We start from the raw sequence: 26,613 nt of genomic DNA on the forward strand, positions 1-26,613 counted from the left end.
TGTCACACTGTTCATACCTCCACCACTAGAGGCTCAAAAATCTAAAAGCCACATTGTGTGACGATTTCTATAGTTCACGTGTTGTCAAGATGATATTAGCACAGTTTCTAATTTTTGGCTTAAAAAATTTGCACGTTTTAAAATGTTTTATTTTAATTCAAGATTTTCTTGGGGGAGGAATGCAATGTAGCCTACACAGGGGGAGGGGCACATGCACGAAAAAGTTTGAAAACCACTGACATAATAATACGGAAACCGAGAGAAGCCACGCACTATTATTATTTTTGCTTGCTTGTTTTTTCGTGATCACGACTTAATTTGTCGTTATCTCGAGATAACAAAAGTTGTATTCTTGAGATGTGATTATGTACTCGATAGAACGTGTTGTTTTGTTTGTAAACAGCAAAAGCATTTACATAGGGACCGTCTTTAAGTTACTCAATAATATACACGTTTCTTCTTTTAACAGCATTTAAATGGAATGACTTAATGTTAACAAACAGTCACAAAACCACACTTTTTAGATTTTTGATATTTATTTAAATAAACTGTAAAATACTATTGAAGATAGAAACGTGTACAGTATTACTTTAGAGATGGTCCCTAAACTCATAAAAATGAATCGTCCAACTTTATTTATTTATTAAGTCTATCGGCTACACATTAGCTACACGTGTGGTAACGGCGAAGACCGCAACTCATATGCATTAGCAGTCCACTTCAAAATACACTAAATATTATGGACAGGAAATTACATTATGACATGTGGATTATCATGTCAGGATAACGAGAAAACAACTTTTGTTATCTCGAGATAACGAGAAATTAAATCGTGATCACAAGAAAACAAGCAAGCAAAAATTATAATAGTGCATGTACTCTCACGGCTTCCGTATAATAATGTAAATATCTTATAAATAATTTTGTCTTAATTCGATTAATCAATTAATTTACTCACTTGATTTGCACATTAAATTGCTCACACGTCAAATTCAAAGTACAAAATTTAAAAAAGGTATAATTAGATATACAGTAGCCAATACAATAAAACCAAAAGAGGTTTCTCAATTCTGACTATATGCTAATTAACTAGTACTACTCCAAAACCAGGCTTATGAATATTAACGAAGCTTTGTTTTATCAAGGAACGTCAGCATAACCTAATTAATATTCATGAGTACATTTCCCGTTTCGTCGTAACCTTTGCATGAGAAACTCTGGATTTGTTTTCAAAATGCACTTTGTTACATTTGCTTTATTTCACTAACGAATCGGTAAGGAAGAATTTGTAAGAAATAAAATTATAAGTTTATATTTGCTGCATCTGTTTGTAGAAATATTTAGCCCAATGCGTATGCAGTTATTTCTCTTACATAAGGGAAACATAATATATTTAACAATTATATATTTTTAATCGTTTAAAATTATGATTACTAATGTAAAATGGATAAAGGTACGATTACTTTAGTTTTTAAATAGGAAGAAATCGTGTCAGAAATAAATACATACCGTTGTGGTAAATCGTTCAGGTAAAACAGTGTTATATTAGTGAAGCTGCTACCCCCTCTGCTGGACAAAAGATGACGTGCGTGTCTTCGCCACTGACTTAAAGGGACAGTTTACCCCAAAATAAAAATTTTGTTATTGCATTTATTTCACTGTATGTGGTTATAGGAGCACTTCAAATATTTTAGGCGGAAATTAAATACAAAAAGGGTATTATTCCTCTCATCAGTTGGAGTAAAATAACTTTTGCATTTATTATGATAGAGAAAAAAAATCCTTTTTCCTCTGCAAGCTGACAATTGCTGGAATCAAACAAAACTGTCTGCAGGTTTGGTTACCACTCAGGGCCAGAGTTATACACTTTAGAAAAAAACATTAAAAAGCGCCTATTTATTTTTGTGTTTATTAAAGGACTGACAACACATGCAACCACGTTGAGCACTTTTAACAGTGTTTTATGTAATTTCAAAAGGTTTCCTGTAAAATGATACCAAACTTTTGTATGTGCACCTCTGCTTGTGGGTATGGGAAGCTTTTGAAATTGGGTAGCCCAAATCCAGGCGGAAATCCCCAAAATGATGAGTGAAAACAGACACATTCACAGCTTTTCTGGTAAAAGTTTTAATAAAAAATAGCCATTGCAGTAGTGCAGACAACAGAAATGTTTCACAGCTGAAATAATGATTTAAAACTGCACTAATCGATTGCAACAAATAAGAAATTCTAGGCCTTTAATAGATCATTTTTAACAAGGTTTATTAGGCCTAATCAATGCATTGCCAAAATTGTGTTGCATCATACATTTTCCAAACTCCTTACCCTCCGCATGGTACCATCTGTATAAAAATATGCCCTTTTCCAAATATAACACTCACACCCATGCAAACATTTATATAAACAACCAATACTTAAAATTCATCACAGCTGAACCGTGGCACCCAAAATTTAACCATTAAGGGTTTTACCACAGTTAAAAAATGTTTTTGAATACTGGGATACTGGGAGAAAACTTTGTGAACAGTCCAGCATTTACCTAAAATTATTGACCCATGTTTGAGCAAAACCTAATCACTTTGTCTAAACTGGAGCAAGAATGTGCCTGTAACCATGTTTATTAAAAATAATAATGTAAAGACGATGGCAGGAAGTGACATCAAAGCATGACAATATACAGCTGAGCTTTTGGGAGCTCCCAATAGCATGAAAAATGAAATAAAAATTCACTGTTTTGAGAAATAAAATTCTTTAACAATTGAAGTCAAACCAGAAATATCAGTCATTCCCTTTATAACATTCTTTAATTCCTACTGCTCCAAACACAAACTTACAACATGCAACAAGCCCGCTGAACACTTTGGATTCACTTTAAATCCAGTTTGACTCACACAAAAGTGTTCACACATTAACCCTTCAACAAATTCTGAAAACCAATCGCATACCATCATACTTCCAACATACAAAAACCTTCAAAAAAATCTGTAAACTGCACTGTAAGATGCTTAAAGCCCATTATATACAGGAAACAGTAAGAAACATGCATGCATCTCACAACATAAATATTGAGTATGAAAACCAGTAAAAAAAAAAATGGGTCATGTTGATCTATTTGCAAAGCACCAAAAAAGATCACATTTTAAGACAAACACATTATTTTACACAATTCACTTATTGTCTATGTTCACAGCGTTAAGACAACTATTGTTATGTAAACAAATATATCAGTTCCTGTGTTCTGTAAAATGTCACATTGTCAATAATATGAATACATATTTGTGTCTATCACATTGGATTACAGTGTAAATTGAAAGTTTAATGCAAGTTAACGTACGGCCCAGATATCAGCGAATGTATTCCACACACGCATATATATTTACATAAATACACACCGCAAATATAAACAAATGTGTTATCACGGGTCAGTTATAAAATGCCCAGTGGCACTGACTAGTGGTTTACCCATGCAAACCTGATGTAACGGTTTCTCCCGACTTTTAGTAAGTTAAAACAACACAGAATAAAAAGAAATAAATACAATAAAAAATATAAAGACTCTATATACTCCGGCTATCTACACTGAAGTCGTCTATGCAGGCAGAATTTGGAAAAAATAAAAGTTTTATTTAAAGAAAAACAAGTAGTTATGTGGGAACTTCTTCCCACCTGAACACAACAGTGATGATCATCCGGGTGATGTTTAGCTCACTGGCTCACAGCTAATGTTCTCCTTTCCTGGACCTGCAGTATATCCAGATGTGGACGGTGGTGACACGTGTCGACCCCTCCGGTCTCCCGGCTGACTCCCCAAAACCTTCCTCTGTATTTGCAGACAGGTACACTGAGTAAATCTGATTTATACAATTAACTAGAATTCAGATTTAAGTACTGTTTATACAACAATTTTTTTTTATTATTCTAAATTCACTTTTTAAATGTGTAAATGGATTTTAATTGGCTATCAATATGTTTAGTATTTCATCAGCTGGAAACAAAATGACTATGAAAGTGATCCCAATGTGTTTTGTCAGTAGGGCTGAGTATTGCAACCAATTTGGAGATTCAATTCTTTTTTCATTTATATGGTTTAGATTTGATTCGATTTAATATTAATATCATTCATTAAAATGTTTGTTTTGCAGAGAGGGAATCCATATTTAAATATAAATGCTTGTAATTGAAACCCTCCTTTTAATAGCTAGATCACTGAAATACACATTTATATTAACAATAGGTCTGGGTCAATGACGTGACGTTAATTATTTGTGTCCGTATGGTTCAATTAAATGTAAAAGGGTTAAAATTTCAAAATAAATTTGCAGATTACTTGCATACATTCTCTTTTTTGAGGACCGAGTCTAAAATTTCTGGTTTTATTTAATTTTAAAGAATATTTGGGGGATAATTGCAAAAATGTCAATGTGGTGTAACCGGTCTGTGTCAATTGGTGTAACTAGTATTTTTTTTATGAAAATAAATATATTCATAAAAAAACTGTGGAATAAAATATAATCATCTAGTTTAGTGTAATATGATTTTTTAACATACATTTTTACATCATTTGTCAAAGATTTAGAAAACAGAGCTGTTTTCAGCATATGTCAGGACAAATATTACAAAAACACATTAAAATTTACATTTAGAAATAACTAATAAATTGATTTTAAAATGATTTTTTTATGATTATTCTTACATGCCATCAAGGTGGATAAAATATTTAATATTTCACATTCTTTGGCGCAATTGGCGGTTACACCATTTGACATTTTCAGGTCCATTCCGTCTTAACTTTAATAAAAATGATGCAAATGGTTTTTTTGTTGTTGCATAAAATCAACATAAATACACTATGTGCACTGAAATAAACCTTTAAACCTAAGATTTTTCAATTTCTCATCTTGCCAAACCATTTTTGTCACTGACCCACGGTGTAAATTTGCAACAGTGAAATCAACTTTGAAAGCCTTCGTAGGGACATACAGCAAAAAAAAAATAGGTCATCAACCTTATCTTTACCATCACTGCATTTAAACATGATATGTTTACACACATCTGACAATGCCTGTGTCTCACTTCATCATGTTTGAATTTCTATAGAATAACATTTGTTATACATGGGCGGTTTCCCGGAAAGAGTTTATCCTAGTCCAAGACTAAAATGCATGTTTGAGCTGTCTTAATTTAAAAACATCTTGCACTAACAGATCTTAACATATGGGTCAGTGACAAAAACGATTTGGCAAGATGAGAAATTCAAAAATCTTTAAAAAAAAAATTGTTTTAAAAGCATGCATCAGGTTTATTTCAATGCACATATTGTATTTATGTTGATTTTATGCAATAAAAAATTACATTTGCACCATTTTTATTAAAGTTAAGACTGAATGGACCTGAAAATGTCAAATGGTGTAACCGGCAAGTGCGCCAAAGAATAAAATATATTAAATATTTGATCCACCTTGATGGCATGTAAGAATAATCATTAAAAAAATCATTTCATTAGTTATTTCTAAATGTAAACTTTAATGCGTTTTTGATATATTTGTCCTGAAATATGCTGAAAACAGCTGTTTTCTTAATAATCTTTGACAAATGATGTAAAAATGTATGTAAAAAATATCACGCTAAACTAGATGATTATATTTATTATTTCATTTAAAAATACTAGTTACACCAATTGACACAGACCGGTTACACCACACTGACATTTTTGCAATTATCCCCCAAATATTCTTTCAAAATGAAATAAAATGAAATCAGAAATTTTAGACTTGGTCCTCAAAAAAAAGAGAATGTATGCAAGTAATCTGCAAATTTATTTTGTAATTTTAACCCTTTTACATTTAATTGAACCATACAGACACATCTGTTTTGAGATGCACACCAGTATATTTTTGTAAGGTATTTTTGTAAAAACGACTTAAATGACCTAATATAACCAAGGCCTGTTAGCAGCGCAAAAGATCATGGGTTCAAACCCAGGAACACACATACTGATAAAAATGTATACCTAGTAATTCGCTTTGGATAAAAGCATCTGCCAAATGCATAAATGTAAATGTAATCTAAACCCTTTCTGGGAAACCGCCCCAAAGAGTCACAAACATTCAGCTTAAAGCTTAAAAAGTGCTGACCTTGATAAGACCACCGAAGGACCGAGAGCGGGCGTGTTTTTTACTCGTAGGTGTCGTGTTGTCATTGCCAGGGGTACCTGGGGTGGACTGCTTACCAAGCTGAAAACATCAAAGCAATAGTTACAGAAAAACTATAATAATGTTAGATTGACATGACTGTAGTTAATTTAAAAAATATCAATGTTATATTTTCACAGAATGTTCTTTACATTATGCAGGATCACTTAATGTAGAAAACAGTATATTACAAAAAAGACTAGCTGTAGGTGTGAGTCCGAAGTGGGAGGAATTATGGTAATGTCGGTCTTGTCTACATCACCAATCCCAAGAAGTAAACTGTTGCATACAATCCGTGTTTGTTGTAGTCCAAGAAAAAAGAATAACGTTGGAGACAATAACTCGCGTCATCGTGTACTTTGGGGTTTGTACCTTTTGCATATCGTTAACATGTACTAATACACACCAAAGGAAATTTTGTGAATCGGACCATTGGTGCAGTATGCTGTTACCTGTCTGATAAGCTTTTTCTTCTTGGCTGAGCTTGGCATGTTATCAGTGACGTGTTGATAAAGCTCTTTCAGTGCCTCTTCTGTGTGATTCTCAGAGTCTAAAGCAACTCTCGCACCGCTCCTCTTACACGCCTGTATGAACGGAGAACCACTGACGGACAACAGCTCCAAATCGTCCTTAAAAACAACACAGAATAGATATCAGAAAGACCAAAGTATAGACACTAATTAAACTATGGGACAAAATACAGTACGCACAAATGACACAGACCTTGGAGTGAATAATTTTGGAGTTGGCGAACTGCAGCCTGGCGTGTTCCCTCAGATAACCTGGTGCCTTTATGAATAAGAGGATAACAGGTACCAATTTCATTACACAATGGAAAATCTCCTTTAAAGGTCATTTTCTGTTCTGTTATTATGATATTGTTTTTCATCCAACAGCAGGTCTAGATGTAAATGACTGTGAGATTCTTTCTTTTAAGCAAACAGTTTTAAAATGATGAAAATGGCTTTAGTTTCCCTTGAGCTTTATTACAAAATAGTTTATATAATTAAACAAATGTGATCTAAAATTGTGATTTCAAATCAGAATTGGCTAATTACCCAACACTAATTTTAAGCTACCAAATACAATTAAAGTAAAAAGTTGTACCCTAAAGATCTTCTGGGAATGTTTGATGAGAAATGCCATGCCGTTGTTCAGCTTCTTCAGGTTCTCCTGAAGGTCACTGGCATTCATCTGAAAAAAAGACCATGAAATACTTAATAAATGATGATGATGATGGACAAAAGCATTAAATTAAGTAAGCACGTACGTTTTTGGGCCAGATGACGTGTGGGGCGAACATGAGGGCGAGATTGTGTGCAGACATCTTGTTTTTGTCTTGTTGTTTGGCGGTGTGGTACAGAAGGTCCAGTAGCAGTTTAAGAAGGGTGCGATTGGCTGTTGGCAGCAGCATCAGGAGAAGCTGTAGAGCCTCGATCTGACGCTCCTTATCCGGCAAATTCGTCTTATTGCCCCGATCATCAAACATGGTCAATTCTGCCAGAAACAAAACACAATGTCAACGAATGAGAAGTGGACAGTCGGCTGAGAATCACAGACACATCTACTTAAAATCAAGTTAATCTCAGAACACTTGTGGAATGGATGTTACTTGTAATGCAACTTTTTTATTTAAGCATTTGAAATAAGCAGGGTTCCCACACCTTAGTTAACTTCAAATTCAAGGACCTTTTAAGGACTTTCCAGGTCCAATACCCTCAAATTCAAGAACTAAATGTGGGGACACATTTCAAGTAAGACCAAGGTTACATCGTGTTACCTTTTAAGATACATCGTTACAGTTCCCTTTTGAGGAAACTCGCGCTGTGTCTCTGTGGTGACACTTTGGGGATGCCTCTAGGGGTAAGTGCGTCTGAATGTGTATATCAAATTCAACCAATGGTGAGGCTTAACGACAAAGACGGGCTGTTTCTCAATATGCGTTCTTCAGCGATCTTGCGTCCTCGTGTTCTCGCTCTACGTCATCATTAAAGGCGGAGTCCACGATGTTTGAAAAACGGTTTGGAAATGGAGACGGGCCGACTACCAAAACACACTTATAGCCAATCAAATCAAATGCCGGGTTGCGTATGTGTGGGGCGGGTCTATTAACAGAAGGTCCAGATTCTATTGGGGTAGGGGCGTGTTTGTTTAGGTGATTTCAAATATCAACATTGGCTTTCAAACATCATGGACTCCGCCTTTAACCATCGAAGTGCAATTCTAGGGGTGCGTTCCACTCCAGTTTTAGACACACACTCGCGAACTTCCCTAAGCACTTCCCCTCGGGGGAATCCCTGTCACCATTTTGAAGTGCGTTCCACTTCGTCAAGTGGACGAGGGAAGTTTGTATGGACAGACCCTCACTCCCTTGATTTTGACCGAGGGAGCGAGTCTGCTTCATATGTACACTTCATGTAGCTTCATATCCCACAATGCAACACAATTGTGACGTCACTTCAGCAACTTGCGCTTTGCACATGGAGGGGGCGGTCTCCACTTTCCATGTGATCAAGGGCTTAGAGCGATCCATTTGAACCCACTTCAAGTGTTCTAGCAGTAGTGGGCACTTGTACAACGTAAGCAATGACGTACATCCGAGTGAACGAGACTGAGGGAAGTTAGCGAGGGAAGTTCATAAAAAACGAACTGGAACGCAGGGCAATTCTCAAGAGCGCAAGTACAGAGGACGCATGAAATTACCCAGATGTGTTCTTGATATCGAGGATGCATCGAGTGCAAACTTGCGCGCTGAAATCGTGTTACGCCCCAGAAGTCATTGGGACAAAACAATGGCGGAGGTCAGGTGACCAACAGGAATACCGCACACATCTCAATTCACACAAGTGCGTTCTGTGTTCTCGCGACCTTCTGAGTTTGTTCTTTCGAGGTCGCCTGGCAAGACCGATCTCTACGAGAACGCAAGTCCGTTGTTTGCGTTCTTGGAATTGAGAAACAGCCAGGGTGACGCGGGACCCAGGAAGAAAGAAGTAAAGAATATTTCGCTATCTGTAATATTGCCAAAGACGGCGTTAGAGGGGCGCAGGAAGTATGGCAAGGGAGACGCAGCGTCTCGTTCCCTTCTCAGGAAACAACAGTTACATACGTAACCCGAGACGTTTTCATGTGTCAAACGCAACTATGCAAAAAAGCATTTTGGTATGAATCAACATTCGCATACAGAAGATATAAGCATTTAAAGCGAACAGTTTAGCATGTGTGCTTAAAAAGTCTAGAATTTGTATGATATTATGCTACACTACACAGGGAATAATATGGGGGGTTCAGAAAACTTCTTGCATAAAATAGATTCAAGCACTTTCAATGACCTGTATCTATGTACGTATATTTTCAAAAACTTCCCAGGGCCTTAAATTTTTTCCCCCAGATTCACAAACTTTCAAGGATTTCAAGGACCCGTGGGAACCCTGAATAAGGTTGCATGATATTGGGGGGATGTGATATGCGATAACTTCCTTAATGAAACCACATACAATATGCAATACAATAATGCTTTAAGTTTATCAGATCAATTTGCATAATAAAAAAATATATTTCAAAACTGAAAATTACATAAAAACATACATGGTGAAACAAATGATGTCTCACTCATACATGTTGATGTAATAAACACATTTTAATGTGTATTGCAATATGCAAATTTGTTACATTTCGATAAATGATGCTTTATATTGCTGCTCTAATTTGGAAAACGCTTCTTTAAAGCTCATGTAGAGGATGTCTGTGGTTATCAATACAAATAATCGTATTTCAAAATATTTCAGGACGGAAACAATCGTTTTTTGGGGGAGTAAACTGACCTGTGATTTTCAGATGGGCGTGTAGGTGGCGATGGGTTAGTAGGGGCTCAGGCAGCTCTTTCAAAAATGTTTTAAGAAGGGTCGCGACATCGTTGGGATGGAAATCACCGGAGGCAAAGTTGATATCGGTCCCGCTGTTGAGCTGCTCCCTGAGGATCTGCTGTCTCAGACTGTTCCCAGGAACCCGAAAAAGACCCTCAGCATGCAGATCTACAACCAAAGATATGTCCGTTACAGGGGCCATTAATAGTTTCCTTATTATACACTGGGGCGGTACCCTTTCATAAAGTACTATTTTGCACCTAAAGAGACATATTCATAAACATATTGAAATGAATATCATGTACTCACTTTTGCTGAGGTAAACGATAAGCTGATATATCTGGGCTATTCCTTCCTCTGTTAGGGGCATCCCAAACACAACGCCTTTATCTGGTCAATAAAGAAGGAAAAACTATTAGCCAATGCAAAACAATCGAAATATCAAGATTTACAAACACCCCATATCCAAAAACATAACATAAATAATTTGCATATTTTTGTCTTCACCCATGTTGGGTCATGTGACAACTCAAAAGCATATTGACTAAAAGACTGAAAGAACAACTGATGCAATTAAGTGAGAAAATGAATCCATAGTCAATAAAAACAGCAACATTTCCCAAAACCCTTCTGACCTTTCCGTTTAAGGAAGTTGAAGGAGCGAAAAAAGCCTCCCACTGCAGTGCCGTTGGGAGTCTTGGGCTCCTCTTCCCCCAGTAACTGGGAGAATTCGGCACCCGGGAGGTCGATGAGGCGCGTGACATTGCTCAGGACCAGCTCGGTGAAAGCTTCAGGCCGCTCGTGACGCAGCTTCTCTACAAAAAAGTCAGGATTGAAGATGATGGGCGGCCGGCCATCACCACTCGTCCCCGTTTCTGTGTCTTGACTGATCACAACATTGCACACCGTGCCCCTGTAAATACACAGATATGAAAAGGGGTTTAAACATTGGGCAAAGATTAATCGCGATTAATCTTTTTTCATAATATGAGTTTGTGCTATGTGTAATTATTATGTATATACAGTATATAAATACACACACAATGTATGCTTTTAAAAAAACATTTAAATGTGTATATATATATATATATATATATATATTAAATATACATAATATTTACACACAGTACACATACAAATATTATGCAATAATTCACTTTTATTTTGTATGCGATTAATCGCGATAAATCTTTGCCAAGCACAACTTTGAATATATGGAATTCAAATTAAATCTGGTATCTAATTGAAACCTCTAAACATTATGACAGTAAGTATTCTGCACTGTCTGTGTTTATAACAAAATGAGCAAATTTGTGATAAAATTCTTAGCTTTCATTAAAATTCTTAGCTTTCATTGTTTTCATCAATCAATGATAAACACAGATCATAACATTTTGCAGTATAAGCATGTAAAATGATGTTATTATAGCAAAAGGGAGACATACAAAGAAATTAATGTCAATGGCCCATTCTCAATCTGAAAGCTGCAGCCTCCGGAGGTCGCATATGCAGGCTGCATACGTCATCAAGACTTGTTTATTTAAATTAACTAAGCATACATATGCAAGTCATAAGCATATTACAACAATTTACTAAGAATAATAGTCAACTTTATAATTGTTAATATTCTGAAATAAGACAGTCCTTATGATGTATGCAGCATACAAATGCAACCTCCGCAGGCTGCATCCTTCCGTTTGAGAAACGGCTATTTACTCAATTAAACATTTCACTTAATTTCTTAAAAACTGATATGATAATAACATTTTGTAACGAAAAAAATTATTAAATAAGAAATATGCTAAAAACATTTACAAGTGATAATTCGGATATGTTGTCTAAACAACACATAACGTTACATACAAATATGCTGTCAAAACTGATACCTAGATAGGTCACTAGGTTTTAAATGCCACTGTGAATGAACATTTTTGTATTCATTTAAAAATATAGCTTAGAATAAAATTATGATAAAAATGATTGTAAACAAGCCAAAACTGATAACTTATGATCAGATTAAACAAAAGCATCGACTCTGTAACTGTTACTGACTGAAATTATGCTCATTACTCTATATTTATTATTTTTGTTTAGCACAATATACATTTACCACAGTAAAGCATTCTAACAATGCCAGAACAATGGCTGGATCTCGATCTGTCATTCTGTTCGTTGTTATTTGGGTGACACGTTCCCTTAGAAAGAAAACAGCCCTGTGGTACAGTGCGTGGTCTCTTTCAGAACACAGTATATTCATAGTCTTTAGCAGATATCCAAAACATTTTACTTTCAAGTTACCACAGCTACTAACCTCTGCACAGGTTACCACTGTAAGTTACACGTTCTAAGAAAGTAATGTCAGCTGATGTTTGCAGTAGCAATAAGTTAGCAGTAGCAATAAAGAAACTACACTAGCACGTACTACACATCACTTAACTTCAACTTCTTCATAACTGCAAGAGTTTGTCTTCCTTGTAGAGGTAAGATTTATAATTGTAAACGAAAGTTTATTACCTTCTGTCTCGTTTATTTACATCGGTGTCTTTTTCTGCGGCCTTCTTACATCTTCCGTTTGAATCCTCCGTTGCTGCTGAGGCGTTAAACGCTGCTTATTCATGATTGGACGAGGATATAAAATGGGCGGGGCGATACAGGCAGGTCTGTTGTCTCGAGCGCTGATTGGTCTATTCAAAAGTTACATCCTTGTACATGAATCAACATTGAAAGATTTCCTTCGACAGAATTAAATAGAATAAATTATATAACAACGCATGTGTTAACTTTCTTCACACTGTAAAATATACCGTATATACCGTATATGATGTTTTTCTTGAAAAATAAATATATATTCCGTTTCTGTTTGATATTATCAATGGTTAGAAATATTTGCAGCATAAAGACTAATTAAGCACGTTCTCAAAAAACAGGAAACGAGAGAAAATATAAACACCTTTTCTGCATATCAATCATGAATTTATTCTTTGACATAAAATAAAAAATACATTTAAATAAGTTAATTAATACATTTCCATTAAAGACATATTGCATATACGGAGAATTTAATTAAAACATAAAATTCCCAATGGTGATCAATCATTGTGTATTGCTAAGCGAGTGTGATGTCATACTCTAATCGGTTTGCGCCGCATGGCGTTACCGATGAGGGGTTCTTTTCTTTGATGTCATCCGGTCTGCGCAAACATTATAGTATGCTCTATGCAACAATATAAATTGATAAATAACAATAATAATGATAATAATAATAAACATAATTGGAAGTCCCCATGAAATGATAACTTTTTATTATTATGCTATTTATTCATGTACTTTATTAGTGTTTTGCCCAGAAAGGAATCAATGTTTTTAAATTAATTTATTAATTAAGCACATCTGTTTCAGATCCATTAACTTTTGTGTACAGAAAAGTAGCTTTTTTAAAAGTGTGTTACAAATGTCCTGTCTCCCAAATTACAATAACTTATATTTCTGCATTCACCTTGTAGGGTCATATTAATAAAAGAAAACTGTCAAATGAATTCACTGGATCTTGGGATAATAATTTTTAAAATAATTTTATGATGTGATTTATGTAATCATAGTATATACAAAAACAGTAATAGATCCAGTGATAAAACAGTCATTTTAATGTTCTTAAATATTTATAGCTCATAATCTGTACAATACATACACTTCCTCTCCCAAATAAAGTGTCATGCTCACATATTTACATCAACTGTTTACATGTCAGATGTTGTCATGCAACAACATTCACCAGAGGTCTGCATGAATCTAAATGACATGATCAAACAGATGCATGGACTCCATGATGGCCTCATCCTGAATAAAAGACACAAAAAAAAGATACATAGGCATGTACGTAAAAATTAAACACATCTTATTTTCTTTTGCAAAAATTATAACGAAATTGTCATGTTGGTCAGGCTGCTTAAACAGAAATATTTTGACACAAAGGATAGCCATAGCATTACCATTTTCAGGGGTATAAACCTATAATTAGACAAGGATATGAGAATTGTATTACTTAAGTCTTTAATGTTTTTGTACCTTCTGACATGACTCAAGGAATTCCTCCATGGTGACAACACCGTCATTATTTCGATCCATTTTCTGAGCAGAAAAAACATGGATTATCATAAGAATGTACGTATGAGTTTGCTTAAGAGCCTGAAAATTACCCGGAAGAAACTCTCAACGTGGTCTTTGGGTGCGCTGTCCTTCATACATGGATATGTGCACTTTCCCATCATATCGTATATGGACTTCATGATGTCGTTCATCTCCTGAAAGAATTCAAATGTGATTGTTAGCACCATGCTAAGCTTTTGTAAAGAAGCACTACAGTAGTTGCATATGTACTGTGTGGCAATGTACCTCTTTAGTGATGCAGCCGTCTTTATTGAGATCATACAGACTAAAGGCCCAGCAAAGCCTGTCAGTAACTGTACCCCGCAAAATGATTGACAGGCCAGTTACAAAGTCCTAAAGCCGATGAGAAACAAAAGACCAGTAAAATGAAAACATAAAGGAGATTTTAATATGTATCATTATTATGATGATACATAACAAAACAATTTAGTAATGATAGTTTAGACCACCCAGAGGAAACAAGTATCAACTTTTTTCTTATAAAATTGCAAAGATTAAAAATGAGAAACAAAAACACACTTTCATGTTTTTTCGTTGCTTTTTGGATAAGTGTCTACTAAATGCCCAAATGTTAATTTAAAATGCAAACAATTTACTGTTATAATTCCAGAGCCGATCCTAACCTTCTGGGGGCCCTAAGCAACTTTGTGAGGGGGGCCCTGTCAGCACCTTCATAAAACCCATTTACTGTCTCTGCTTAAATGTAGCTATAAACAAAATATTAATGTGACGCTGGTCACTGGGTAGAGTTATTACACAAATTTGACCCTGGGAGAATGAAAAGGACATGTTTTTAAATTGACCAATTAAAATGTTTATCTTTCGTGCTCTTTGTTCCACTATTTTGTATGGAAGTCTATGGGAAGTATAGCTTGTTTTCCCATAGACTTCATATGATAACATAATGTCACACAGTAATTATACAATACTATTGTATATTTGCCCTCTAATGTTTGCATATAAAGGTAACTTTTTAAGTGTTTTCTGAATAAGTGGTTAAACATAAGAATAACAGCAAACTAACCTCAAAACGTACAGCTCCATTCTTGTGTCTATCAAAAGCATCAAACAAGAAATGAGCGTACATTCCAGAATCTGCAAAACAATGAAAGTTAAACTTGAAAAAAGAGAGATGTAAAAATATCAAGAGTTTATTGCATTTTAAAAAGTAAATCAACTTAAAGTTGGATCAACTTAAAAATTACTTAAATTGGTTACACCTAAAATGTTTCTTTTTTTAATTAAGATTTTCACCTAAAGTGAAAAAGTGAAATTTTAAGTTGAACATCTTTTAGGTGTTACCAATTGAAGTCATTTTTAAAGTTTTTTTTCCAACTTATCACTTTTTACAGTGTATAGCATTATACAGTGAGAGAATTTTTGTATTTGTATTTGTCTTTTTCTTCTTTTCCTCCTACAGTAAAGTTAATTACTGGAATTTTGTAAAAAAAATATATATATACAAATAGAGAGTGCCTTTGTAATAATTAATCCCATATTTGAAAACTCTTATACTAATTTCTCGCTAAAAATGCAATCAAAAAGGTGTTAGTCCTTATGCCTCGTTTGGGATCGTTTATAGTCCTTTGAAACTCCGTTGAAAAAAACCGTTAAGTGTCGAGTTAAGTACCAAATGTTGGGCTCCATTAAAGTCCATCCAAACTAGAAAAATCCTGCAATGTTCTCCTCAAAAAACACACGATTTCTTCTGGACTGAACAAAGAAAGACATCAACATCCCGGATGACATGGTGGTGAGTAAATTATCTGGATTTTTCTTTTAAGAAAATGGAATATTCCTTTAAAAGTGACAATATAACTTTATTTAAACTAAATCTGTGATCCAACTGCTTTCTTGGGCATCATTTGATTTTTTTCATACTCCACCAGGCTCGACCAATCACATTCCCTGCGCATAAAATTGTGAGACAACACAATGAAGGTATCTCAAGAGTCAGAAAGTTAAGCAAACATTGAATTTGGACGTAGCTTAATGACTTCCTGCCTTGGAATGCCTCCGAAGGCAGCATTTTAGAGATGCATAAAGGCAGCTCAGGGAAATGCATTCGGACAGCCTTCATAGGCAATAAATGCAATAAAAATATGTAAAAAGTGAAACAAAAGTGAGATAAAATAATTTTTGCGAACGTGACCAGGCTAGACCAATCACATTCCATCGCATGCACAAGCATAGAATTGTGGGACATTGAAGGCAGCGAAGGATACATCTATGCTGTCTTTAAAAGGTATATCAGGAGACAGGAAGTAAAGCAAACATTAGATTCAAACATGCCTTGATGCCTTCATGCCTTTCGGACAGACCCTATGAATAGGGGGACGATGTAATGGCCACTCTGGAGACTGAAGTCCCGCCTTTCAGTTAAAAGATCCAATCATCAATCAATAAAGACTGACGATTTTCTGGGAGAGGTGCTTTGTGCCAACCTGTGCGCATGTGCTACAGTTGAAAAAATTACTTAGCTGTTTAAGAGCGCAATTTGGGCTCAAGAAGAGAACAAAAGAGATGGTACAGTTGATGTCAGGTTTAAATGTTGGTCAAATATATGAAGAGTTTGGTTCCAAAACGCGATAAACGCCATTTTTGAAAAAAATAAGTTACTGCCAAAATCAGTATTATATCAGGTCAGTATATAAAAGTAAATTCTTAATTTTACGCAAAATCCAATATCCGCCGTGTTATTCTGTCATCTTTTCTCCCTTTTTTCCCAAAATGCGACAAACGCCACTCCTCCTTTTTTACAGAACGCAATAAATCCATTCCTGATATTACAGCCCACCAGTCACGCAATGTAAACAAACAATGACGGCGCGCTGAGTACACGGAGTCCTAGTTTTCCTCATCTACTTTGTACTTCGTGATCAACAAACAAAACAAAATAATACTTTAATTGCATTGCTAAACCTGTGATGGTTTTCTGTGACGGGAAAGAAACGTAAGCCATCAACATCTAATAATTTCCGCAAGAGGCACTCGGGTGCTTGTTCTCCCGACAGCATCAAGCTTCTCATGCTAAAACATTGACCCCAGAGGATCTTATGAAAACTTTACATTATTTTACTCAAAGTCAACGAAAATCGAGCGGGACCAAAACATTTTACAGCTGATCGCTGTGAAAATGTAAGGAGACGACGTCAAGTATAACCGCAGCAATGTGTTCTTAATATAACAAAGTAAGTGTTTTGGTTAATGCCATGAATGTTATTTTTTAATCATTGTATACCACTAGTCAACTAAATAAATATAAAACGGTAAAGATGAATGCACATTTATACATTGATTTAATAGATTTATAGCATTTTGAAATAAAAAACTGTCATGGATTTATTGCATTTTGTGGAAAAAATAATTCGTTTTTATTATAAATCTTTGAAAATCAAGTTATGGATTTGAATTTTTTATGTTTTTATAACCTAAAGATGCTATGTGAAAGTTTGTAACAGAAAATAGTGGTTTTCATCTTGTCACTTTCTTGGTATAGAAAACACGTTTTTACCGAAATTTGTCAAAATGGATTTATTGCGTTTTGGAACCAAACTCTTCACATGTTGTTTAATCCTGATTTTAGCAAACGATTTTAGAGATATCTGTCTTTCCCCGTTCAAATAGATCAAACTTTAGTCTTGCATGACAGAAATAACTGCCCAGAGGCGTTGCAATCATGGCCGCCTGGTGGCACGACTTCCAAAAAGGGCCTTTGGTAAAAGACAAATTTTATTTTGTGTGCCTTGAACATCATGTACTCACCTCCTTGAGGAAAAAAGTGAGAGTAGATTAATTTAAATGATTCTTCATTTAACACACCAGTTGGACATTCCTAAAGAATGACAAAATGCACAAAAACACAAAACTTAAGAGAGTTACTGTCAATTTTCTGTAGTAGGGAACAATGCACATTGTGATATGGGCTATAAATAACATTGAGTAGTATGATAATAGAACTTTATAGTAAGAAAATTACATACATAAATCTTAAAAGTACTGTATAGCAGAGAGTGGATAGAAAATGGTCTTGTAAAACTATCCGGAAAAAAAACATCATACAAGAAACGACACTAATAAGAAGATAGACTAAAACTATTGAAGGTCTACTATTTACATTTATGCATTTATCTAAAGACATTTAACAGCGTGTTCCCTGAAAGCGAAACCAAGACCTTTTGCTTTGCTAATGTCTGGTTACGTATGTAACTCTCATTCCCTGAAGGAAGGGAACGGAGATGTCGCATCCCGCTATACCACTGAAAAACAACTGATGCAGGTACCTGCTATTTATACCCGCACGGCGGGGCGACGCCAGCAGATGCAAATACTGCATGCCAATATTTATTGAGTCTTTTTTAGACACACTTTTGTTCTTTCTAGCGCAGGGGTGCCCAAACTTTTTCCTACCAAGAGCCAAAAATCAAACTTGACTGAGGGCTGTGGGCCAAAAGTAAATGTTGCTGTGCTATATTAAAATTAAAGTTGCCCTGATTCTCCTCATTTATAATTTTCTAATATTTAAAAAATAAATAAGCAAGCATTACTCTGTTTATGCATAACTTATGCAGTTTTATTTTCAAGGGTAACTGTTGTAAAAGAAATCATTTTGCCAATCATTTTTAAATTTCATTGTGCCACTGCCTCGACCTCTCCATATTAGCCTATGGTACCCGAGTTCACTGAGTTTCGCCTGCTATACACCTTCAAGTATGCATTATTCACTTTAATTCCTTCAATTTACATTTTTTGTAATGTACAAATAAAACTAAAAATGTTACATTTTAGAAAATGTTTAATTAAATATACGCGTCAATGACGTTTATCCTTTTTCCTTATCTCATGTGGCATAACGCGCCAAATTAAAAGTCCTTGTGGACCAACTTTGGCCTAGTTTGGGCACCTCTGCTCTGGCGAGTTCCCAATTCGTTGGTCATCGCGTGACATCAAAGAGACGTCTGAAAGGGAACTCAGCGCTCTACCAGTTCAGCAACATGAACACCTGTACATAGCTCAATACATTTGATTTACATCTAGGTCCATTTACAGCTCATGTCTAAATCTTTACCATAATAAGAAATTATGATTAATAAAATAAAGATGATAAATTTCATACATTTTTAAATCCCCTGTAGAGAATCTGTAGTTCTGCTTTGCTGAATTTAGTCTGTTCTAGCAGTTTCTCCAAACCATCCGGCCTGTAGCACACAGTGGCGATTTCAAAATCATCCTCTATGCTGTCTACATGAGAGACAAACAGAGATGAAGTCATTCACACAGGACTCGGAATGAATACATTAAACAAACAGCAGACAGCCATTGACTTGCCTTTCTTGATAGATGGTGTGGACTCAGTATGACAGCAGGGCAAAAGTTTGAGAAAACGCTGTTTAATGTTTCTTTTCTTCTGGCCCGAGGGGAAGTTACCTGAAAATAACAGAGAATATAACAAATCTGACACTGAATGGATTAATTTGGCTCGGAAGAGAAATGAAAGTATAAGATCATTTCTTTATACATGACAGTTAGGTGTCAAGCCAGAGGTTCTTCAATATAAAAGTGTATATTTTATTACTTTTCTAATTTGTTTAAAAGACACCAAACAAATACAACAGCCTTACTACACTCACCTAAAGGATTTTTAGGAACACCATACTAATACTGTGTTTGACCCTCTTTCGCCTTCAGAACTGGTTTAATTCTACGTGGCATTGATTCAACAAGGTGCTGAAAGCATTCTTTAGAAATGTTGGCCCATATTGATAGGATAGCATCTTGCAGTTGATGGAGATTTGTGGGATGCACGTCCAAGGCACAAAGGTCCCGTTCCACCACATCGCAAAGCTCTATTGGGTTGAGATCTAGTGACTGTGGGGGCCATTTTAGTACAGTGAACTCATTATCATGTTCAAGAAACCAATTTGAAATGATTCGAGCTTTGTGACGTGGTGCATTATCTTGCTGGAAGTAGCCATCAGAGGATGTGTACATGGTGGTCATAAAGGGTTAGACATGGTCAGAAACAATGCTCAGGTAGGCCTAGGCATTTAAACGATGCCCAATTGGCACTAAGGGGCCTAAAGTGTGCCAAGAAAACATCCCCCACACCATTACACCACCACCACCACCAGCCTGCACAGTGGTAACAAGGCATGATGGAATCCATGTTCTCATTCTGTTTATGCCAAATTCAGACTCTACCATCTGAATGTCTCAACAGAAATCAAGACTCATCAGACCAGGCAACATTTTTCCAGTCTTCAACTGTCCAACTTTGGTGAGCATGTGCAAATTGTAGCCTCTTTATCCTATTTGTAGTGGAGATGAGTGGTACCCGATGGGGTCTTCTGCTGTTGTAGCCCATCCGCCTCAAGGTTGTGCGTGTTGTGGCTTCACAAATGCTTTGCTGCATACCTCGGTTGTAACGAGTGGTTATTTCAGTCAAAGTTGCTCTTCTATCAGCTTGAATCAGTCGTCCCATTCTCCTGTGACCTCTAGCATCAACAAGGCATTTTCTCCCACAGGACTGCCGCATACTGGATGTTTTTCCCTTTTCACACCATTCTTTCTAAACCCCAGAAATGGTTGTGCGTGAAATCCCAGTAACTGAGCAGATTGTGAAATACTCAGACCGGCCCGTCTGGCGCCAACAACCATGCTAAAAATTGCTTAAATCACCTTTCATTCCCATTCTGACATTCAGTTTGGAGTTCAGGAGATTGTCTTGACCAGGACCACACCCCTCTAAATGCATTGAAGGAACTGCCATGTGATTGGTTGATTAGATAATTGCATTAATGAGAAATTGAACAGGTGTACCTAATAATCCTTTAGGTGAGTGTATACACAACAATTAATGTAGTAAAAAACGAGTTTTAGCATGCTTGTATAGCTATGCCAAATGACTGCATGGCAAAGTATGCCCCAAATAGCTTTAAAGTGAAAAATAAAAGGTCTGTAAAACCTTTCTGTTGTGTTTTGTGGATGTTAAAGGTTCTTTATGGAACCATACACCCTTACAAATAACCTTATAGGAACCTTAATTTTGAAAAGTACCCTATAATGTTAATACAAAGCATATTAAATGTTTAGTTTGGTCTCATGCAGCCTACATACTGCACTATATACCATAAATTTCTATAGAAACCTGTACCAAAATGTACCCTCTTTATTTTCATAGTACACTTACCTTGAATTATTGTATCATTTTTGCCCCTCCCCTTTGTGACCCCTGTTACAAAGACACCATCAGGTCCTAAATAATTACTTTACGACATTTTGTTGTTGTTGCATATTCCATTTTTCTTTTAAATTCTTCATACTACAGAAGTGAAATAGATTGTTAATCCCTTTTTATATTGACACTAAATACAGATTGGCTTCAGGTGGTTCATGTTAATGCCCTAATGGAGCTTTAGATTGTGAGCTGAATTAAGATCAAGGGTTGGCTTTCATTGGAAAGTTTTAGTCTTTTGGTTCCTCAGGCACTCCAGTATTAATTTGGCATTGTGTTTCGAAGCTATTGAGAGTTTTGACATGGAGACGCCCGTGAAGGGCAGAAGCAATTAGGCACAACATATGCTTAAAAAGGGAAATGAGGTGATTACTATCGGCTAACTTACTTTAACCCTCCACTGTAAAAAATGCAGGGTCATTTTCAACAAAAAAGGGACAAACCAAGCCAAATGTTTGTATTTAACACAACAATTGGGCTAAACCAACCCAGCATGAGGGTTAAATTAGATTGCAACAGTTGGGTTTGTCCCTTTTGGGTTGAAAATAATCCAGGCACTAGATCAACACTTCAGAGTAGTTATGACTGTGCTGTTAACCAGCTGGGAATGTCAGATAACCAGATGGCTGTTTAACCAACTGGGAAATGTGATTAAATGTGCTTAAGGGAGGAAATGTTAGCACTGGCAAATCTGCAAAAAATCTTTTTATTATCATGGTAAAGCCATAGTTTATGGTAAAGCCGTGTTTATGAAGTACCTCGTAGTATTATATAAATAAAGCATTACTGTCTGAAATAAAAATAAAGTTTTATTTTTGCTGTTTATGTGTGACAAAGAAAGAAATGATTATTTATAGTGCATACACTGAAAAAAATGATTCATTAAATTTAATAAATTTTTTAAGGTAAGTGGTTGCAATCAATTTATTTAAGCTACATTTAAACAAAAGTTTTATATTTTATTTTACGTTACTAATCTTTTTTGTTTAAATGTAGCTTAAATAAATTGATTGGAACCACTTTCCTTAAAAAAATTGATTAAATTCAATTAATCATTTTTTTCAGTGTACAGAACAATGGCAATAGTGTAGCTGTAAAACTGATAAAGAGGAAGTTTGTCTACAAAATGAAACTTCATAAATAATTTAGATAATACCACAATGGTCTGTTATGAACAGATGTGAGATAGACTAAGCATCTGTTTTATTTGTCACTATATAATATACAGTAGTTGCACTGCAAAAAGTTCATTACAACATCAGTTCATTTGTATTAACTTAATTGACTACTCAGTCAGTTTAGTTTAACCTTTTAAGCGTCACCCCACCCTATTGAGTTAAATCTACACTCTTGGAGCTTTCAAACAATATACAGTTTGTCATAATAAGAATTCATATGCAAACATTGAAGTAAATGTAGGCGTCCTGCTGGTGGGACAGTGACATTTAGCAGAAAATAAATGTTTTGAGGCACACCCCGTCTTCATAAATGAATCAATTACTCTCCCTACATAATTTATTTTATAAAACACTGTTGAAATGTCTATTCTGGAGGCTTAGACCTTTCCAATGATATATAGTTTGTAGTGATAGATTTAAATTTACATCAACAATATTAATGCAAACTTAGGTGTCCCGTATTCGGGACGGCAACGCTTAACAGTTTAAATCAAAGAAATTTAAGGGGTCATATTTTGAGATTTTTTAAGATGTAAAATAAATATTTGGTATCCCAGAGTGCAGAAGTTAAGTTTTAGCTCAAAATACCCCATAGATAATTTATTATAGCACGTTAAAATTGCCGCTTTGTAGGTGTAAGCAAAAGTGTGCCGTTTTTGGGTGTGTAATTTAAAATGCAAATGAGCTGCTGATGAAATGCAAACACTGATCGCAATGATGGGGGTTGGTTGTAATTGGAACTCAATTGTGCGGTCAATTCCTTCTTTTCTCTCTCTTTCTCTCTGCACTAAATGGCAGTGCCGTGGCTGAATAGTGCAGATTAAGGGGGCGGTATTATTGTAATTCGCCTTGCTACCTACCTCACAAAACAGGCGAATTTTGAACGACCTAATTTTTCACTTGCTTGCAGAAAATGACTTACCCAAACAAAGTTACTGGATTGATATTTTTCACGTTTTCTAGATTGATAGAAGCACTAGAAAAGGCGCTCTAAGCAAATCTGTGCGACGTCACTTTTTGTTGATGTTTGAACTGTTTTCAAACAAATGGAGCGTAGCTAACTCCTCCCCCTCCCTTCTGTGCTTTCATGAACGCGCCCAACCCCCACCCCCAAATCCTTCTTGTCATTTATTGGCTGGAACACTTTGTTATCGTTTCTGGTGGTAGGTTTGGCCACTTTGTTTTTATTGCAGTTTGTGGAGCCTATAAGAGACAGAGATCGCGTTTTTTTATAGTTTGATCAGCGGACAGGCAGCAAGCAGAAAGTGAGGAGATGTTTGCTGTATGTAACAAAAAAATGTATGGTCTAAAACGCATGAATTCGATTAGAGCACCTTTAAACATGGAAAAAGTCTGATTTTCACGCTATGACCCCTTTAAACCTTTTAGGTCTTTAGGTGTACAAAATGTTTTGTCAGCCTGAAAGTGATTCATGTTGTGGCACCTACAAAAATGAACCTGACTACATTAAAGGGATAGCTCACCCAAAAATGAAAATTCGATCGTAATTTTCTCACTTTCATGTTGTCACAAATAGGCATGGGCCGGTTACCGGTTTCAAGGTATACCGAGGTTTTAAACAGTCAAGATTTCAAAACCACTAAAATGTTCTGTGATACCATCTCCAACGTATGAGCTGTGTTTATACAAATTCATTAAATCATTAAGTCATGTGATTGATTTGATGTTTACATTTAATATACATTACAAAAATTTTATATATTTTTGAAAGCATATTATAATTTAAAGGCTTTATTTTTATCTGGCATTTGAAAATAACACATTTTAGTGTTTTTTTGCTAAAGGTTACCATACCGCCAGAATCTTATACAGGCCCATGCCTAGTCACAAACCTGCATAAATTTCTTTGTTCTGATAAACATAAAAGGGAGATATTTTGAAGAATGTTTGTAACCAAACAGATCATGAGCCCCATATACTTCCATAGTAGGGAAAAGGAATACTATGGAAGTGATGTTACAAACATTCCTCAAAATATCTTGTTTTGTGTTCATCAAATCAAAAAAAGTTATACAGGTTTGTACCCAGCAAGCAATCTTGGCTAAAACAAGGCAAAATTTGGGCTGTCAGTGAAAGTCTAATAGACATCTAACCATAGCTTAAGTATAGACGATGAGTATACGCTTTGAACATGTAAAGAAATGAAAACAAACACCTTGAACACCTCTCTCAGTCACATGTGCCTTTCTTCAATTAAAATAGTATGCATACTAAAGTAAACTAGCATATTACAGTAAATAGTACACTTTGTTAATGTTTACGTGAGTATTCTGTAATATTAACTATACTGTATTGATAAACTGTAGTAAATACTATATTGTATACTTCAATATTTACTATTGTAAGGTTCAAAACACACTACAGTATCTACAGTTTAGTAAATATACTACAGTATTTTTTCATGTGGATAAGAATGTGACAGTACCCTTACGAAAATTAACCATGCCTTTACTTAAGTTAAAAAAAGATGTTTACTGTAGTAATTCATGGTTATTACAAACAACCGTGGTTTTGCTCCAAAACCTTGATTGAATATGTAATCAATACGCCAAAACACCTATGTTTCGTTTTGTTAGTGTATTTTAATTTAATTTAAGTCATTTCTGCATACCTAAACATTTCTATCCCGTTATGTCTATGAATAAGAAATGATACTCTTTAGTTTGTAGCATCATGTCATTTAATGTTCTTACCCGTCAGCAGATCATTAGATCCATCCAAATCTCCAGAAGTGTTCAAACTCTCATCTCTAGATTTCACCTTCATATCGTCCTCGCCACCAAACATACAGTCAGATAAATAATCCCTCCGTAGTGAATATTAATAATAATAAATCCACTGCTTTATAACGCAAATATATACCAAGCAATCTTTGCAGCGTATCACGTTATAAGTCCACGAAAAAGTTCACGCGCATGGATTTGCTCGAGCGTCTTCATGCAGCAGCACAACGCACGTGTGTTTTTACTTCACTATCAATGTTAAAAGGCTCTGCATCACCCGAACAACATCTGTCCTCTGCATCATCTGAATGAAGCTCTTTAGCTATCAGATGTGTGTGGGTGTGTCGCAAAACCTACTGAGACCCTAACAAAAGTGAGCGCTTTTCTTATCACCAGAGATGGGCATAAATACATGGAAATGTATTTCAAATACAAATACAAAATACTGTGTCGAAAAATGTATTTAAATACAAATACAAAATACTGTGAGGAAAAATGTATTTAAATACAAATACAGTATTTTGTATTTTGAAAATACACAAAATACATGTGAAATTGGTGATTCTGTGCAAGTATCCCTATTAGACTGAAATCTATCTGGGTCTATTTCTGAATGCCAAAAAGCATTTAGATGTTTGCAACTGCTTAAAAACGTTTTTTTTTTTTTTTTTTTTAGGTACCTCTTGCTTTCCCCTGCCCTGTAAAAAATAAAAAACTAGAAAAAAAACTTGGTAACACTTTGCTTGAAGGGGTGTGCGTGGGGCTGACATGACACATTCATGATCGTGGCATGACATGTGTCGTGGACGTGAAGAAGATTTTGTGCACGTTTGTGGCAGCTGCCATTGGGTGTCATTTGCTCAATTATGTAATTTTTGATGCAAGGATGACATTGTTTGAGATGTCTTTGTTGTGACAACTTGACACATAAACCAATACAACACAACTTGTTATAAATTATAAACAATAATTATCAAACTTAAGAAACTACCTAGCTTTGTGGGTTAACAATGCATTAAACCATGATTTAAATGTCAGAAAGTGTTAATACTATGTCAAATATTATTAATACCCATCAAATAAACATTATGAACTGAAGAATATTCATGATGCTCTTATAAAACTATTTAACAGAGTATTAACACTTAATGAAATTTTAATGACAAATTATATTTGTATCACTGGTAAAAAGTGGTCAGTTATGTTGTCTTGGTTAATGTCAAGATGTCATGGCAA

The 26,613-nt window shown here is 35.3% G+C and overlaps 2 protein-coding genes across 2 annotated transcripts; both read right to left on the bottom strand.

The window, feature by feature from the left end:
• Positions 1-2,103: 2,103 nt before the first annotated feature.
• On the bottom strand, positions 2,104-13,563 carry arhgap19 (Rho GTPase activating protein 19). The gene is made up of 11 exons (XM_055218455.2): positions 13,551-13,563; positions 12,569-12,644; positions 10,690-10,967; positions 10,364-10,444; positions 10,013-10,222; positions 7,462-7,688; positions 7,299-7,385; positions 6,915-6,980; positions 6,644-6,820; positions 6,135-6,233; positions 2,104-3,820 (listed from the first exon to the last, which is right to left on the bottom strand). The coding sequence occupies exons 1-11, from the start codon at positions 13,561-13,563 to the stop codon at positions 3,701-3,703; spliced, it is 1,434 nt and encodes a 477-aa protein (XP_055074430.2). The 3' UTR covers positions 2,104-3,700.
• kcnip2 (Kv channel interacting protein 2) lies at positions 13,336-25,686 on the bottom strand. Its single transcript, XM_055218779.2, has 9 exons — positions 25,348-25,686; positions 19,550-19,648; positions 19,338-19,462; positions 17,987-18,056; positions 15,246-15,316; positions 14,447-14,554; positions 14,251-14,355; positions 14,120-14,182; positions 13,336-13,891 (listed from the first exon to the last, which is right to left on the bottom strand). Exons 1-9 carry the CDS (start codon positions 25,439-25,441, stop codon positions 13,844-13,846), a joined length of 783 nt encoding a protein of 260 aa, XP_055074754.2. The 5' UTR covers positions 25,442-25,686; the 3' UTR covers positions 13,336-13,843.
• Positions 25,687-26,613: the final 927 nt, after the last annotated feature.

This window comes from Misgurnus anguillicaudatus, chromosome 23, assembly GCF_027580225.2.
Source record: "Misgurnus anguillicaudatus chromosome 23, ASM2758022v2, whole genome shotgun sequence".
Taxonomy (NCBI): Eukaryota; Metazoa; Chordata; class Actinopteri; order Cypriniformes; family Cobitidae; genus Misgurnus; species Misgurnus anguillicaudatus.

Coding starts and splice junctions, on each gene's coding strand:
- kcnip2 (XM_055218779.2), bottom strand. CDS start 25,441: ATGTTTGGTGGCGAGGACGATATGAAGGTGAAATCTAGAGATGAGAGT. Junction 19,463..19,549: donor CACACCATCTATCAAGAAAG/GCAAGTCAATGG, acceptor TCTCTCATGTAG/ACAGCATAGAGGATGATTTT. Junction 13,892..14,119: donor TCCTTGAGTCATGTCAGAAG/GTACAAAAACAT, acceptor TCTTTTATTCAG/GATGAGGCCATCATGGAGTC.
- arhgap19 (XM_055218455.2), bottom strand. Junction 10,223..10,363: donor TATCGTTTACCTCAGCAAAA/GTGAGTACATGA, acceptor CTTTGGTTGTAG/ATCTGCATGCTGAGGGTCTT. Junction 6,234..6,643: donor AGAAAAAGCTTATCAGACAG/GTAACAGCATAC, acceptor TGATGTTTTCAG/CTTGGTAAGCAGTCCACCCC.